Raw genomic sequence first — 13,308 nt, forward strand, 5'->3', positions numbered from 1 at the left:
TTCCATGGTAATTTTATTCTTTTTGTAAAACACTTTTGAGTTTTTATTACAATTGGGCAATGTAGAAATCCTGCAAAAATTCATTAATTAATTGCTTTACTGGTTGCTATTGGCCTTCACAATATGGTCTTCAGTGTTGTCTTCTATGTTGTCCCTTCAGAAGCAAGAGGACAGACCCCCCTTCTCTACCCTGCTCTACCAGCTCAACGAAATATCTGAATCTGATCTTTAACTAAAGATGAAAGGAAGCTGCTTCTTAATTAAAAAAGAAAAAAGATATGAAAAGCATGACCACGTTTAGCACGCATTGTTCAGAAGTATTCATTCACACAAGTAGCTGACCTGGGACAGAAATAGCGACAGGAATCCTGGCTATTTAAAAGTCCTACACAAACTGAGAAAACGGATAATGCAAGATGCTTTCAGGGTTGTGTCTAATTATCTGTTCAGTGAGGATTCAGTGAGGATCCAGGAGTCTATCTTCTGTTTCACATGGTGATACCGATATTGAAGATGATGAACTGCCATTGCTTTATGGAGCTGACACTCTTTTTTTAATTGAAAAATGACTCATTTCAAGGGGAACTGAAGTATGACTCTCGTCCTCCAAGCCTGCTTGAAGCTGAACGGGAATATTAAGCTATTCATAAACAAATGTTTTGACAGCAAATTCAAAATACAATCTTCTTGCAAAATAAACTGCATGGATTAACATAGGACACAGCAGGGACAGGTGGGACTTGTTACTGCATCTTGTACATTGGGAAAGTTAAGAATGGACTGCTTGCTTTGAAGCTCTAGAGTATAAAATATAGGATTCTGCTACTTGTTTATTTTCACTTTTTACATAATGTGTTGAAAGAAAGGGTGGGGAATATATATATTCAGCAGGGTTAGCTAATATACAAATATTGTATAATATATTCTTTCACTATCAACTGTTTTTAATGTTGCTACAAGAAACATGGGTAAAAAAAATGTGAGCACCTCAGGTGGCAAGTGTTGAATGCTATTAATGATCGCAAATTGTTACTTTATTTTACATGAGAGAAATATAAATATATGATATATAATGTACATTACAGTATACTGAACTTCCACCTTAGTTGCCAAAATTTCTTGAACTGGCCCTTTACCTTTTTCCAATGGTCAATTACAATGTACATTATTATAAAATACCCTGCTGGACTGCTCTCCAACTGAGGATGACTTTGAACTGATTGTATTGTATTAGAATAGTATAGCTATTTAAGAGTTTTTGTACATTGTTATTGCTGTGATTATATTTTTGTATTGTGTTTTCATTGTATAAATTTTGTTAGCCTCTTTGACCATTTTCAGATTGTAAAACTAGAGATTCTTTTAGAAAAATGCTGGAAAATAAATAATAACGGAAATACGGAATATGTAGATGAGATGAGAAAACTATTACAAACTGTTGGAGAGTCATATGTCCTGTTGTCTTCCATGTAAATACTATCATTACAAAAAGTTTCAATGCACAGGTTCGCATTTAACAAATCTTATATATAAAGGAGAGTTCTATTGGATATTGGTGGTTGGCCCCAAAACAAGACCTTTAAAACAAATGTCGTGATCCAGCAAGAATGCCACTGTATACGCCAGGCATCGGCAAACTCCAGCCACTGGTCCTGTTAGCTAGGGATGATGGGAATTGTAGTCCCAAACATCTGGAGGGCCAGAGTTTGCCTATGCTTGGTAAACACAGCCTACATGTGTTTCTTGTGTTAATGTCCGTAGTCCAGACACATCTCACCCAGGCTCTACTTAACTGAATGAATGTTATTTCTGGTGCAAGGCTATACATCTGCATCCAGGACCACAATTGTTGCATAAGACCACTGCAGCTAAATCAAGGCCCAGGCTGTATCTTATGGAAGAGAGACTTTGCTGCAGAGTTATCTTTGACAGTGTTAAAAACTGAGATAAGAAAGCTAGAAGCTAAATGGCACTTTAAACCTAGCTTATGGGTGCAACAATGGCATTGCCTTCAAAGAGGTGGAGCTGTATCTTGCTCTTGCATTTCAGAGTTGTACCCTCAGTGTACAACTCAGGAGTTGCTTGTCCTCGGTGTAAAGAAATTGTAATAATCTGATACTGAACATAGTTTTGCATAAAAGTCTTGCTGTTACACATTTTTTGAAACACTTGATTTCCTTTTCGCTTTTTTTTATTAGGCTGCCTTTTCATTTTCACACACTTATGGGTATGTTTTTTATCCCCCCCTTTTTTTTAAGGAAAGAAAGGGTGGAAATAAGAAGCAGACACCTGATAACATAGGGCTGGCTGAATGCTGCACAGGCGAGGCTTAAACTGCTTGCCTCTCCCCACTCTTTTTGGAGCCTCCTGCTCCTGTGTTCAGCCCTTAAGATGAGAAAGAAGCGCCGAGGCCAACAGGCAAGCACTCACTCTTTCTCACGGCAAGCAAGCAAGCAAGCGGACACGCAGTTGCTGCTCATGCCGCCGATTTCTGTCGTTCTTCTCCCCTCCTTCCCTGAGTCTGCCTACAGAATTTGCTCCAGCAGCAAAGCCCATTCCTCCAGCATTTTTAAGGAGGACGGGCTTTGCGGGGGGGGGGGTGTTCACAACCCGCGAAACTCCAGTCCTCTGTCGTTAACAGGTGCAGTTCCTGCCTGACAGGGGGACACGGTCGATGCACGCTGCGGAGGCGGCGGGAGGCGAGGCGTGCAGGGCGGAGGTTGCGCGCGCGGGGGGGGGCAGGATTCTTTCTCGCGCCAGGGGGTGGGGGGCGATGAGCACAAGAGCTCAGGAAGCGCGCAAGCTGTAGCCATTTCCTGCTCTTTGTGCGTGTGTGTGAAAAGGAGGGAGGGGGGGAGAGAGGGAGCCTGTCTGACTAGGAGAGAGAGAGAGAGTGTGTGTGTGTGTGTGCGTGCGCGCGTGTGACACGAATAGATCCGAGGAGGAGGCCGAGGCTGTGGCGGCGAAGGTGGAGACTGCCGAGTGGTGGCAGCAGCGGCGCCTCAGCATCTCTGCCTCCTCCGTTGCCCGCCGCTCGCTGCTGCATCCCGCGCAGAGCCCAGCCGCAGAGGCCGGCAGCATCCTCGCTTCCAAGGCCAGGTAAAAAAAGAACCACGCGCACACCGGAGGATCCCGCCACCCCGCAGCCGGGGATCCTGGGGGCGCGACGACGGTGGCATCCCGGCGCGCGCGGCTGGGGGAGCCGCTGTCGAGCACGAGGCGGAGCGGAGCGGCCACGACTAAGGCGGCGGCGGCGGCGGGGTGGGAAGATGTCTCTTGGCGCGCGGCTTTCTCGGCTTCGGCGAAGGGTCTGCGGCCCGGAGGACGTGGGGGTGGCGGTTGCATTTATATATATATATATATATAGACGCAGGTGCGGGGTCGTTTTCCTCTCGGCGACAGGAACGGCGGACCTTCGTCAACATCCGTCGCCCGCCCCTGCCCGCAATTCATTCATCTCCAGCTAGCTTCGGCCGCTGACCGTGGCGGAAGGATGCGATGGTGGTTTGATGTGGGGGCGAAATCTGGGCAGTGTTTGCGCAGGAGGGGTCTCCGCCCCCCCCCCGCCAAGCCTGGGAGCCCGTTACCTCCCAAGGGCCGAATATGACAGCTTTGCTTGAAGGGCGTTGAACCATGAGACTGCAAAGCTCTGCCATGATTCAAACGGGTTTGCAACAGGCTTCTGGCAAGACCCCGGGCTCTCCTCCCCCGCCCGTATATTTTTATTTTTGCATATGGGATGCATTTCAAAGCATCGATGCAGGCCTGGCGGGGTGTGTGTGTGTGTGTGTGTGTGTGTGTCTCGCAGGTGGCCAGGTGCCGAAAGAAATTGGGCCCCTGCTTGGGCTCCGAAGGAAGGATTTTCCAAGAGATCTCCCAGAATGCCTAGAGCTACCTGGGATATTTCAAGGCCTCCTTGTTTATTATAGAGCACCAAGCAAGTTCCGTGTGATTGGTTTGTTTCCTATGGGGGGAGTAGGGGTGGAAAAATTGTGGTGGTTCCCAGGATTCTCTGCAAAAATGAAATGCTTATTCTGTCTTTCTTAATGAGCACATAGGGTTTAATTAAGCAGTGGCTTCCAGGATCAAATCGTACCCTTGCACAGTTGGCCAGTAATTTAGTCATTAGGTGGTTGTGGGGTTGTTGTTGTTGCTTTTGTTGTTTATTTCTGTCTCTTTGGTTGGGAAATTGAAGGTGTGGTGCATAGGCAGAGATAGATCAGGGTGTGGGAGGTGAATGGAAAATGCTCAAAGGGAAATGATGTGGATTCCATTGTCAAAACTGGAAAAATAAAATAAAAAAGATTAAGTGGTAGAGGTGAAGGTGCAAATAAACATAGTTGAAAAAACAATGTTGCAGATCATACTGAAAGAAGTAGTTGGAGCCAATGGGATATGTGGTCTTTAACTTTGTAGAATTAGAGGTACTGTAAACCACTCAAAATATATTTTGGTTTGGGCAATAATAAATCTAGCTTGATTTTTTAAAAAATTCTTTTCCTGTCCTGTGTCATGTACACTCATATCTGCATTCCATCCTTGAGAATACATTTAAACAATGTTATACAGAAGCATTTGTCTGAGTCAAACTTTTGAACCCACAAGGTGTGAGTGGGTTGGAAATGAATTAGCTAGTTTATAGGGCCAAGAAGGTGCCAGATGACAGGAGATGAATTGGTTTTGCAGAGAATTGCTGCACAAGTCACAGCTGAGATCTGTGAGGGGGGAAAACATGAGAAGGGCAAATAGAAGTGGGTGAGTTCTGATGGAGCTTCTCTGGATCCCCCCCCCCCATATGTGCCTAGTGGGAGTTAAATGTAAATAAATAAATAAACGAACAAACCAGAATTTGAAGTTGCAGCTGAAAAGGATATTGTTGGCGATTCAGAGGGGGCCTCTGAGCCATCTGTTGCTGTCATTGTGGTGGCTGGGGCTGTGGGGTTTCACATCACAATAATCTTAAGTAATGAGGTTGAACTGACCTGCAGGAAATGGAAAGGAAGGCAAGCTGTGATCAGGTGTTATTTGTTGTATTAGACGGTGAACTGCACCTCAGGATGTGTAGAGGACTTTTGGTTGCTGAAATGTAAGTAATCAGCTGGCTCCAACTATTTTAAAATCAAGCTTTGCTCAACACAGCAGTTCTCAGAGTGAGAGATGCACCTCTTCACAGAAGTCATCTAGGAAACAGCCCCTACCAACCTACCTACCAACGAACTAACCACACTCTTCTAAAGGAGTGTTTTAGAAGTCTCCCTGTGATGTCATTGTGTGCATTTCTGCATATATTCTAGATCATCTGTTTTTCTTACAGTTAAGTTTTGTTTTCCTGCAATCCTCATTCCCCAACCTCATTTTAGCTTTTTATTTTATTTTATTTATTATGTGTACCTCACTTTTCCACTCCCCAAAGGCAGCTTATAGTCATCTAAAATAAAACCAAGAGTTAAATGCTATTCCCAAAAGTTGGAAGATCTTTTGCAGTGGCTTCTGGTGCTGTGTTGGAAACTGCAACCAGAATGGAAAATTAGATACACCACAGTACCCATGGAGAAGAACCTGGGTATGTACCTGGAGCTGTTCTGACATAATAAGTAACTCTGGCTAGATGGAAATGGAAACTTCTGTATTCCTTGTGGCCACCCGAAAAGAGAGGGAGCTGGAGGAGTGTGCAAGCTCATGGCTTGTGCACTTAATGCTAAATCATAGTTTAGTGTCCCATCCAAATGCAGTCATTGGGTCTTCCATTTCAACTTGTATTAGATATGTATATTCTAATATTTCAACTATGAGAAGAAGGGGGGATGTTCCTTTAGGGGTGTAACAAGAAATTGGCTATTTTTCTCCTTTTTTTACCACCTTATATTCCAGGGAAGGAAAGAAAGGAGTCGGCACAGGGAAAACATCAATACATTTGTGGTACAGGGCAGAGGATCATGAGGTGGATGGTTCTGGGTGATTTCAACATAAAAGCCAAGGTGACTTTGTCTGGTGTAGTTCAGGAATTCATGGCCTCCATGACAATCATGGACCTGTCTTAGATTATATCTCAGCCAGTGCATGTTGCAGAACTCACAATGGATCTTGCCTTCTGTCTGGAACAAGTGATAATGTCATTACTTGATTAGGTTTGACCTGTAAGCTTCCCAGGGGTCTGTTATGGTTTTGATGCTCCATCCTTGCTGGCTGATTGAACCAGAGGGACCTGGACTGTCAGCGTTGGCCATCTGCAGAGTCCTATATACTTGTAGGAGCTTAGAGTAATTAAGTGATAGGCTCCACGGCTAGAGCACAGGGTGTCAGACAACTTGTAGCCAAAATGACCTAATATAGGTAAGAACTCACTTGATGTCTTGGCCTTTGATGGTGATAATAGTGAACAAATCATATGTGTCCATCACCATTGTGATATAGCGTTGTCCACCTCAGTGTCGTCCAACAGAGCTGTTTTGTGTGGTGAGGGGTCTCCTGTGTGTGGGCTTCATGAAACAGACCTTGGAACCCATAGAAGCCCACTAGGAAGAACTAGCAGTGCATGAGCTACTGTAATGTGTTTCACATAGGGCTGCCTTTGAATCTGTTTCAGAAACTTCAGCTGATGTAGAGCATAGCCATCTGGTTATCGGCAGGTGGTCAGCACATGCTACCTTGATTGGGTTGCCAGTGCATTTTTGGACCCACGTTAAAGTACTGGTTATTACCTTTAAAGCCTGGGATGGTTTGGAGCCAATCAAGTTATTTAAAGGATCACTTGAAGCCATATGGTCTTGCCCACAGCTTAAGAACTCAGAGGGCTGACTTCAGTGCCTGCCTGTAAAGTCAGTTAGACTGATGAGCAAATGTATATAACCTGAAATTATGGAATGCAGTTCTGTAGTGATTAGGCAGACCCCCATCTCACACTTTTTTTAAAAAAAGTTTTTGATAGAGGGGGACATGAATGAGTTAACTGGGTTAAGGCTGAGTTAAAATTTATGCTGGTGATTTTAACATTATTATTTATTGTTGCCGACTTTTAAAAGGTTTTTTGGAATGTGTTTGCATTTTAAAATACTGTATGAGAAGGTACTATGTGGACACTCTCAGAAAGTGTAGTACAGTATATGTCCCTTAAATAAATAACTAATGTTACGCTTTGTAGACAACAGTGAAAGAGGGTATTTTCAAATAATTTGGTGGATGTTTCATTAGCTTAGCTTATTGTTACAGAGCAGAATTTTATTTCATAAGAATTAATGTGTGCTTATAGGAAGTGCTTTAATTGCATAGCTTCCATGTCCTGGCTTAGTGTAAATATATAGCTATCCATCAAAGCGACAGGTATTTCTACAACACCACTAGGACCCCCTAATAGTTCTTCTTGGTATAAAGTGTTTAGAAAAGCAGTATCCCAGTGGAATACAGTAATTCTAAAGTGATAGCATAGGAACATATGGTGGGAATGGATGTCATACATTAATTCATAGAATTGAGCAAATGAGATGAGAACTGGTATTAAAAATGAAAAATTTTGAACTATTGAAAACTAATGAATATTAAAACTATTGAAAACTTTAGGCTGATGGTAGTTCAGTAAATGTGTGCCTCAATTACATTTTAGCTTCTTTGCAGTATTCCTGCTGGTTCCCATTAGACCAATGGTCTTCCACACGTGGGTCAGAAGAACCCATGAGTTGGCCATAGTCTGACCTATGGTCACAGCAGGAACTCTACCACCATAGCAATATATTATGTAAAATCAAAAATTGGATCTCTAAGCTCCTTGGGCTAATGATATATGAGTCCCATCACCAGAAGACCTCCACAAGGATTTCTGCAGTGCAACAGGGCTTCTCCCCCTCCCTCCCCTGCAGACCCCCTGCAATTGGCTTATGGGGGGAGGGGGTTTGCAAGAACCCCCTGGAGCAGCTCATGGAGAAGAGAGGGGATCAGTCCGTCTTGCAAGCCGAATTGCTTGTCCTGATAGAACAATCACATTAGTGCTACACTGAATTCCTCCCAGAGTAGATCCATTGAAATTAATGGATATAACTTAGTCATAGCTATTAATTCATCGAGTCTACTCTGAATATGGCTAATCTTGGATTAGAGATGGAAAGGCCTGAAAAAGGAATGGGGGGGGAATGTCCCACCCAGGCCTTACTTTTGTGTTTTTTTCTTAATCATTGTCAAACAAAATAATATTTTTTAACAAAATATTTGAGACAAGGTGCTCATATATTTACTAATCCAAAACAATTTAAAAAAATGTGGAACAGCAAGACTTTTATGCAAAACTATGTACAGTATCAGATTACTACAATTCCTTTACACCGAGGACAAGCAAGTCCTAAGTTGTACATTGAGGGTACAACTCTGAAATGCAAGAGCAAGATATAGTTCTACCTCTTTGAGGGCAATGCCATTGTTGCGCCCTGTGAGTTCCAAACCTAGACGCCAGGCCAAGGAATGGCCTGAGTGGGTGCAGCTGCACTGAAACTGAGAGGATAACAGAAAGCCTTCCCTGAACCTTCTTTATATAACCTTCCATGATTCAACACAAGAATCAGGAGCACCTTTGCTGTTATAGGCTCCCCATACGAGCTTGCCTATGGCTTGAGGTTTACTGGGGTGGTCCTTCCGGTGCTTCCAACCCTGAGTGAAATTTGGGGTTCTATGACCTACCAGAAGGCCTTCTCAGTAACAACATCCCAGCTGTGGAACACAATCCCCAGACTTTGCCATCAGTTGTATAGGCCTTTAATATGTGTTAATTATGGTGTCAAAAAGATATTATATGAAGGAAAGGGGTATAGGGAGAATCCAGGGCTTGTCTGCAGAGTGGAAGGAAAGGAGGACCTTTTTCTGCTTCTCCGCTTCCATCCGCTCTCTGAAGCATGGAGAAGAGACCCTTTTAAGAATATTAGGGGGGTGGGCAGGGGATACATGGCTTTGTTTTTTGCAGTCTTCACATGAGGACTAGACAATGTGAAAAATGAACATAATATTTTAGCTGCAGTTCATTTTCAGCTTTGTATTCTTGTTATTAAAGAAGTGCGCCTAGACATTCCATTGTTGGGCCCATAACCTAGGATTAAGGTGCCATTTAGCTTCTAGCTTTCATATCTCAGTTTCTAACGCTGTGGCAGAGATGGCCACCTTGAGTGTCCAGTTTGCAAACCTAAGACTTAAGTGTCCTTCCATGATCCCACTCCAAGAAGAGCTTGCCTCTCTCCCCAGGCAGGATCAGTGAATGTGAGTGAGGTGACACTGAGCAAAAGGGATGGAGGGAAGGAGGGAAAAGCCGACTGTGTATTCCTAGCCCCGCATGGAAGCACCATCACAGCCTGAGCCAGAGCTGCTGCTTCCCGGCCACCTCCTCTCCTGGCACTAATAATAAACGTGCCACTCCTCTTGCTGCCCACCAGGCAGTTACCCCAGATGGCCAGCTGGGGGGGGGGGAGCACCTCTGCTCAGAGTTTCACACTCACCCCCTTCACTTCTCATCCAACACCCAAGCAGTCTTTTCAAAGCAAGCAAGGGGGCAGGACTCAGGTGACTCTGAGGCCGGAAAAGAAAGACGCTTCTCCACTTCTCAAAGACCGGCTCATGCGCAAAGGAAGGGACCAGAAACATTGCCTTGGTTGTGCCTGAGCAGTTCCCACACGTGGAATGTGACTTGTGAATGGAGAGTTTCGAACTGTCCCTATAGCATTTCCTTTGGCATATAAAATGGTATTGTATTTCTCAGGCTCATGACTGATGCTCAGGTTGTGAAGGGCTATTCCTTAGGTCAGAATTACAAAGTGACAGTTTTGATTGCTAGCGGTTTACTTGGAGGCAGTTTTGTGTTGTTGTTTTACAGTGTGTGTGTGTTGGTTGACCTGCTTGAGTTATCTGTTTTGCAGGTAGCATTTTGATGATTACCTGCTGCTATTCAAATGTCTTCTAGTACTTGTAGTTTGACTCTTTGACTATCTTCTTCAGTTACAACTTTGTTTTTTGGAATTCTGCAGTGTTGAAGATGGAGCCATTCTAAGTTCATTTCTGAATCACATGCTCCTTGTTAAACATGGAGGACCTATTCTTTTGATCTGCATAGGATGGTGACTGCACATTTATGAAAGCAATTGCCCCAGACCAATTGAGTAGTTTTCCCATGTTCATCACGGAACAAGTGCTTCCAGACAGCACAAGGTCATCCTACCCTAGTGCTAATTTTGCCTAGGGAGTTGCTGGTTTAGGCTGGCTTTGTGATGTCTGGAAATACTTAAATACTCTTTTTAGGGCCTCTGTGAAGAACAGAAGGCGTTGCACAGAAAATAATTTTTAAGAAAGGGGGACGGATCACTTAAGACTTTTTTGGAGATAGAGTCTTCTGTGCTTCATCATGTAATTTGAAGCAGAGTATGTGCTTTGTGAAAGGTCAAAAGTCTCCGTGTGTGGTTTTTTTTGGGGGGTGTGTGTGGAAAAAAGTCCCTTCTTTCAAGTTAGCTGATGCAATCCACTTCTAGTGTAGAAAGCATGTAGTTATCTGTTGAGAGCTTGGTGCTGTAACAGTAGTCGGTCAGGCATGACAGTGCAGGAAGTATTGCACCTATACATGAACCACAAAGAGTACAGTTTATATCCCTCCCACCCCATCCTGTTTTCTCTTTTGAACACTCGCTTTGTCAGCTCTGTCCCATATAAACCCACGAGGCACAGATGGCTTCTGTTGGCTAATACCCCCTGCTGACCTTTTGAGGATCACTGACCCAGTGACCCCATTGCAGTATCACTGGAAAAAAGAAGGAACTATTTGGCTTTTATGGCTGTGGAGATGATGACAGCGGCGGCACTAAGTAGCAGATGTTCTTGGCTCATGTGGGAAAGCTTGATAATTCTGCCATTATAGCAACAAAAATATCTCCTTAAAATCATGAATTGAAAAAGAAAAGACATGAGATTAGTGTGTAAGCTTTTTCAAGTTGAATCAATTGTAGGTAGGGTTGCCATTCCGCACCCCGCACCCCCCGAAAGGGCTCCTGTGCTTTGAACGGCTGCCCAAGGAGCAGATACTTTGCTGGGGTAATTTTTCTTGGTAGGGAAATTAAATGGTGGGGAAAGCTTCATCTGTTAACATTTCTGCATGCCAGGGACCAAGCCAGAACCCCCCCCCTGGCAATTCTAATTATGCAGAATATGCATATATTTTGCTTCACTGTTCTCATTTAAATATTTTTGTCTGTTTGGGGTAATGATATCCATGAACAATTGTGCTGATTTAGAGGGGAATAGTACATCCTTTCCCCTTTCCATACTACAGCCAAACTTTTGTAAGAAGCAATATTTGAGTGATAACAATACTCAGCCATGTTGTAAGCAAGGCTTTCTAGCTTCAGACCTGCCCTAGCTTCCTTTACTTTCAACAACATTTTCACATAGAGACTCTGCCAGTGAAACTTCCGCCCTCAAAGAAAACAGCATCTCAAAACAACCAGCAGTGACAGGAGCAGCCATACCTGCTGAACCTCTCCATGTCATGAAGCCGTTAAACGCACATGTAGTCTCCTTCATTTCATGAGCACATGCACAAAGAAATATGTGGAGCAGAAGCACAGCATGAAATCTGCTGTGTGGGATGGAGTTTGCACTGAAGATATTTTGCTTTCTAATGCGGTTTTGTAAAGATAAACTTGGGCTGCCGTCCTAAGCCCATTTACCTGGGAGTAAGCTCTACTAAATGCAATAAGATTTCTAAGTGGACATGATTAAGATTGCATTGTTAGTCATGTATCATAGGCTGCAGACGTTACGTAACATGGAATGATCTAGCAACTGCAAGTTTCCAAGCTTCTCTGCATGACCAAAACAATGTTCATGTCAGAAAGAGATGCTCTTGTCCACATGCAACATTCCAGTTCTGAGACTAATGACCACTTTCTGAGGCACTCCAGCCCTCTTCTCCAGCTGCTGAACACTTCAAAATGCTAAGCGTTATCACATATCAGGCACCTTAAATAGGACTTTCATATCACCTCACATCACCTGGCAGGGAAGCCTCAATGCCAGGTTTGCACATTTATGGTGTGAACCAGCCCTGAGATGCACAGAATAAAAATGTGACAGAATCGAACTGTGGGATATAACCTCATTTCATGCAAGGCTGCAGTGAGGTAAACAAGAGCCATTCACTTCAGCAGCTCTGAGGGAATATTATTATAATGTGCGCGTTCCTCAAGAGGATTGCTACTCCGCCTACCTTTGGGCTTGCTCCCAGGGGCAACGAAATGCAAGCTCTTGGGTCCTATGAATGTGTAAGGAGTTTCAGTTCAGCTCCTTCAAAATGAGAATAGTTGGTGTGACCCATATTTCTTCCTCCTGGAAACCTTTTCTTGTAAATCACTGGCCACAAAGCCTAGGCAAGCAGCTGCTTTGCTGTGACAGCTGTTTATCACACTTGCCATAAGGACCTTTTCAGAATTACCTCATCTGATCGTTGTGTCCATCTGTTGTCACTTCCATACTTGAGATTGTAACACACATTAAATAACAGAGCCTTGACGAACACTACAGTTTTGCAGGGCCTACTGGTCCACAGATGAATAAAGATAAATAGACATCCATAAGTCCTTGTACCCTGATACAAGGGGAGGAAACACATTCCTTTGCTTGACATAGACGCCTTTGCACATCTCTCCCACTCCCCATTCAGTAGACTTCAGAGAATGTAGTTTGTCCTCTAAAGAATCAATTAGTTGTTTGATCCAATCTAAAATGCCCCATGGGAATGTAAAGATAATTCAACAGTTGTATAGTGTGCTCGGATGAATTATCAGAATTTTACAGACTCAGGAATAATAATTAATTTATTCCTGCAATGTCGGCCTCTGGGTTATATTGACAGAGGCCAAACTTAATTGATAAAACCTCATAAACAGAAGTAGAAGAGGCATTTATTTTATTGAGCAATAATGCCAGTGTATCTCCTGCACTGAATCTGCACATGTTCTCTCAAGGTTGTGTTTCCTTTGCAGATATAATCACTCTTTCCCACCACTCTGCAGGTGCCTGTGCAAGTGCTGTAGACATTTGTTGGTTGTTTCCTTTTTCTGATGTGAAAAATAACAAAGTACACAGAATATTAAAAGAAGCACATGATCAGTCCAATTGAATTAACTGGATAAGTAGAAGCTTTTGAAAGATGCTGCAAAATAAGGGAAATGTTTTCTGGGGGTCACTTGTGAAAGTCAAAATAAAAAAAAATCCTTCCAGTAGCACCTTAAAAACCAACTAAGTTAGTTCTTGGTATGAGCTTTCGTGTGCATGCACACTTCTTCAGATACA

General features: G+C 43.4%; 2 protein-coding genes across 7 annotated transcripts in view; both read left to right on the forward strand.

Annotated features, from left to right (window-relative positions):
- Nucleotides 1-1,404, forward strand: part of ITK (IL2 inducible T cell kinase) — a 33,621-nt gene extending 32,217 nt beyond the window's left edge. For all 4 annotated transcript variants that reach the window (XM_082212982.1, XM_082212981.1, XM_082212979.1 and 1 more), the window contains one exon: nt 161-1,404. In XM_082212982.1, the coding sequence (XP_082069108.1) occupies nt 161-232 (72 nt within the window). In that variant the 3' untranslated portion in view covers nt 233-1,404. The remainder of the gene's footprint in view (nt 1-160) is intronic.
- Nucleotides 1,405-2,900: 1,496 nt separating this feature from the next.
- Nucleotides 2,901-13,308, forward strand: part of CYFIP2 (cytoplasmic FMR1 interacting protein 2) — a 62,546-nt gene continuing 52,138 nt past the window's right edge. For all 3 annotated transcript variants that reach the window (XM_082211743.1, XM_082211745.1, XM_082211744.1), the window contains exon 1: nt 2,901-3,099. The gene's annotated coding sequence lies outside the window, so the exon portion shown is untranslated. The remainder of the gene's footprint in view (nt 3,100-13,308) is intronic.

This window comes from Podarcis vaucheri, assembly GCF_965113315.1.
Source record: "Podarcis vaucheri genome assembly, chromosome: 2".
NCBI lineage: Eukaryota > Metazoa > Chordata > Lepidosauria > Squamata > Lacertidae > Podarcis > Podarcis vaucheri.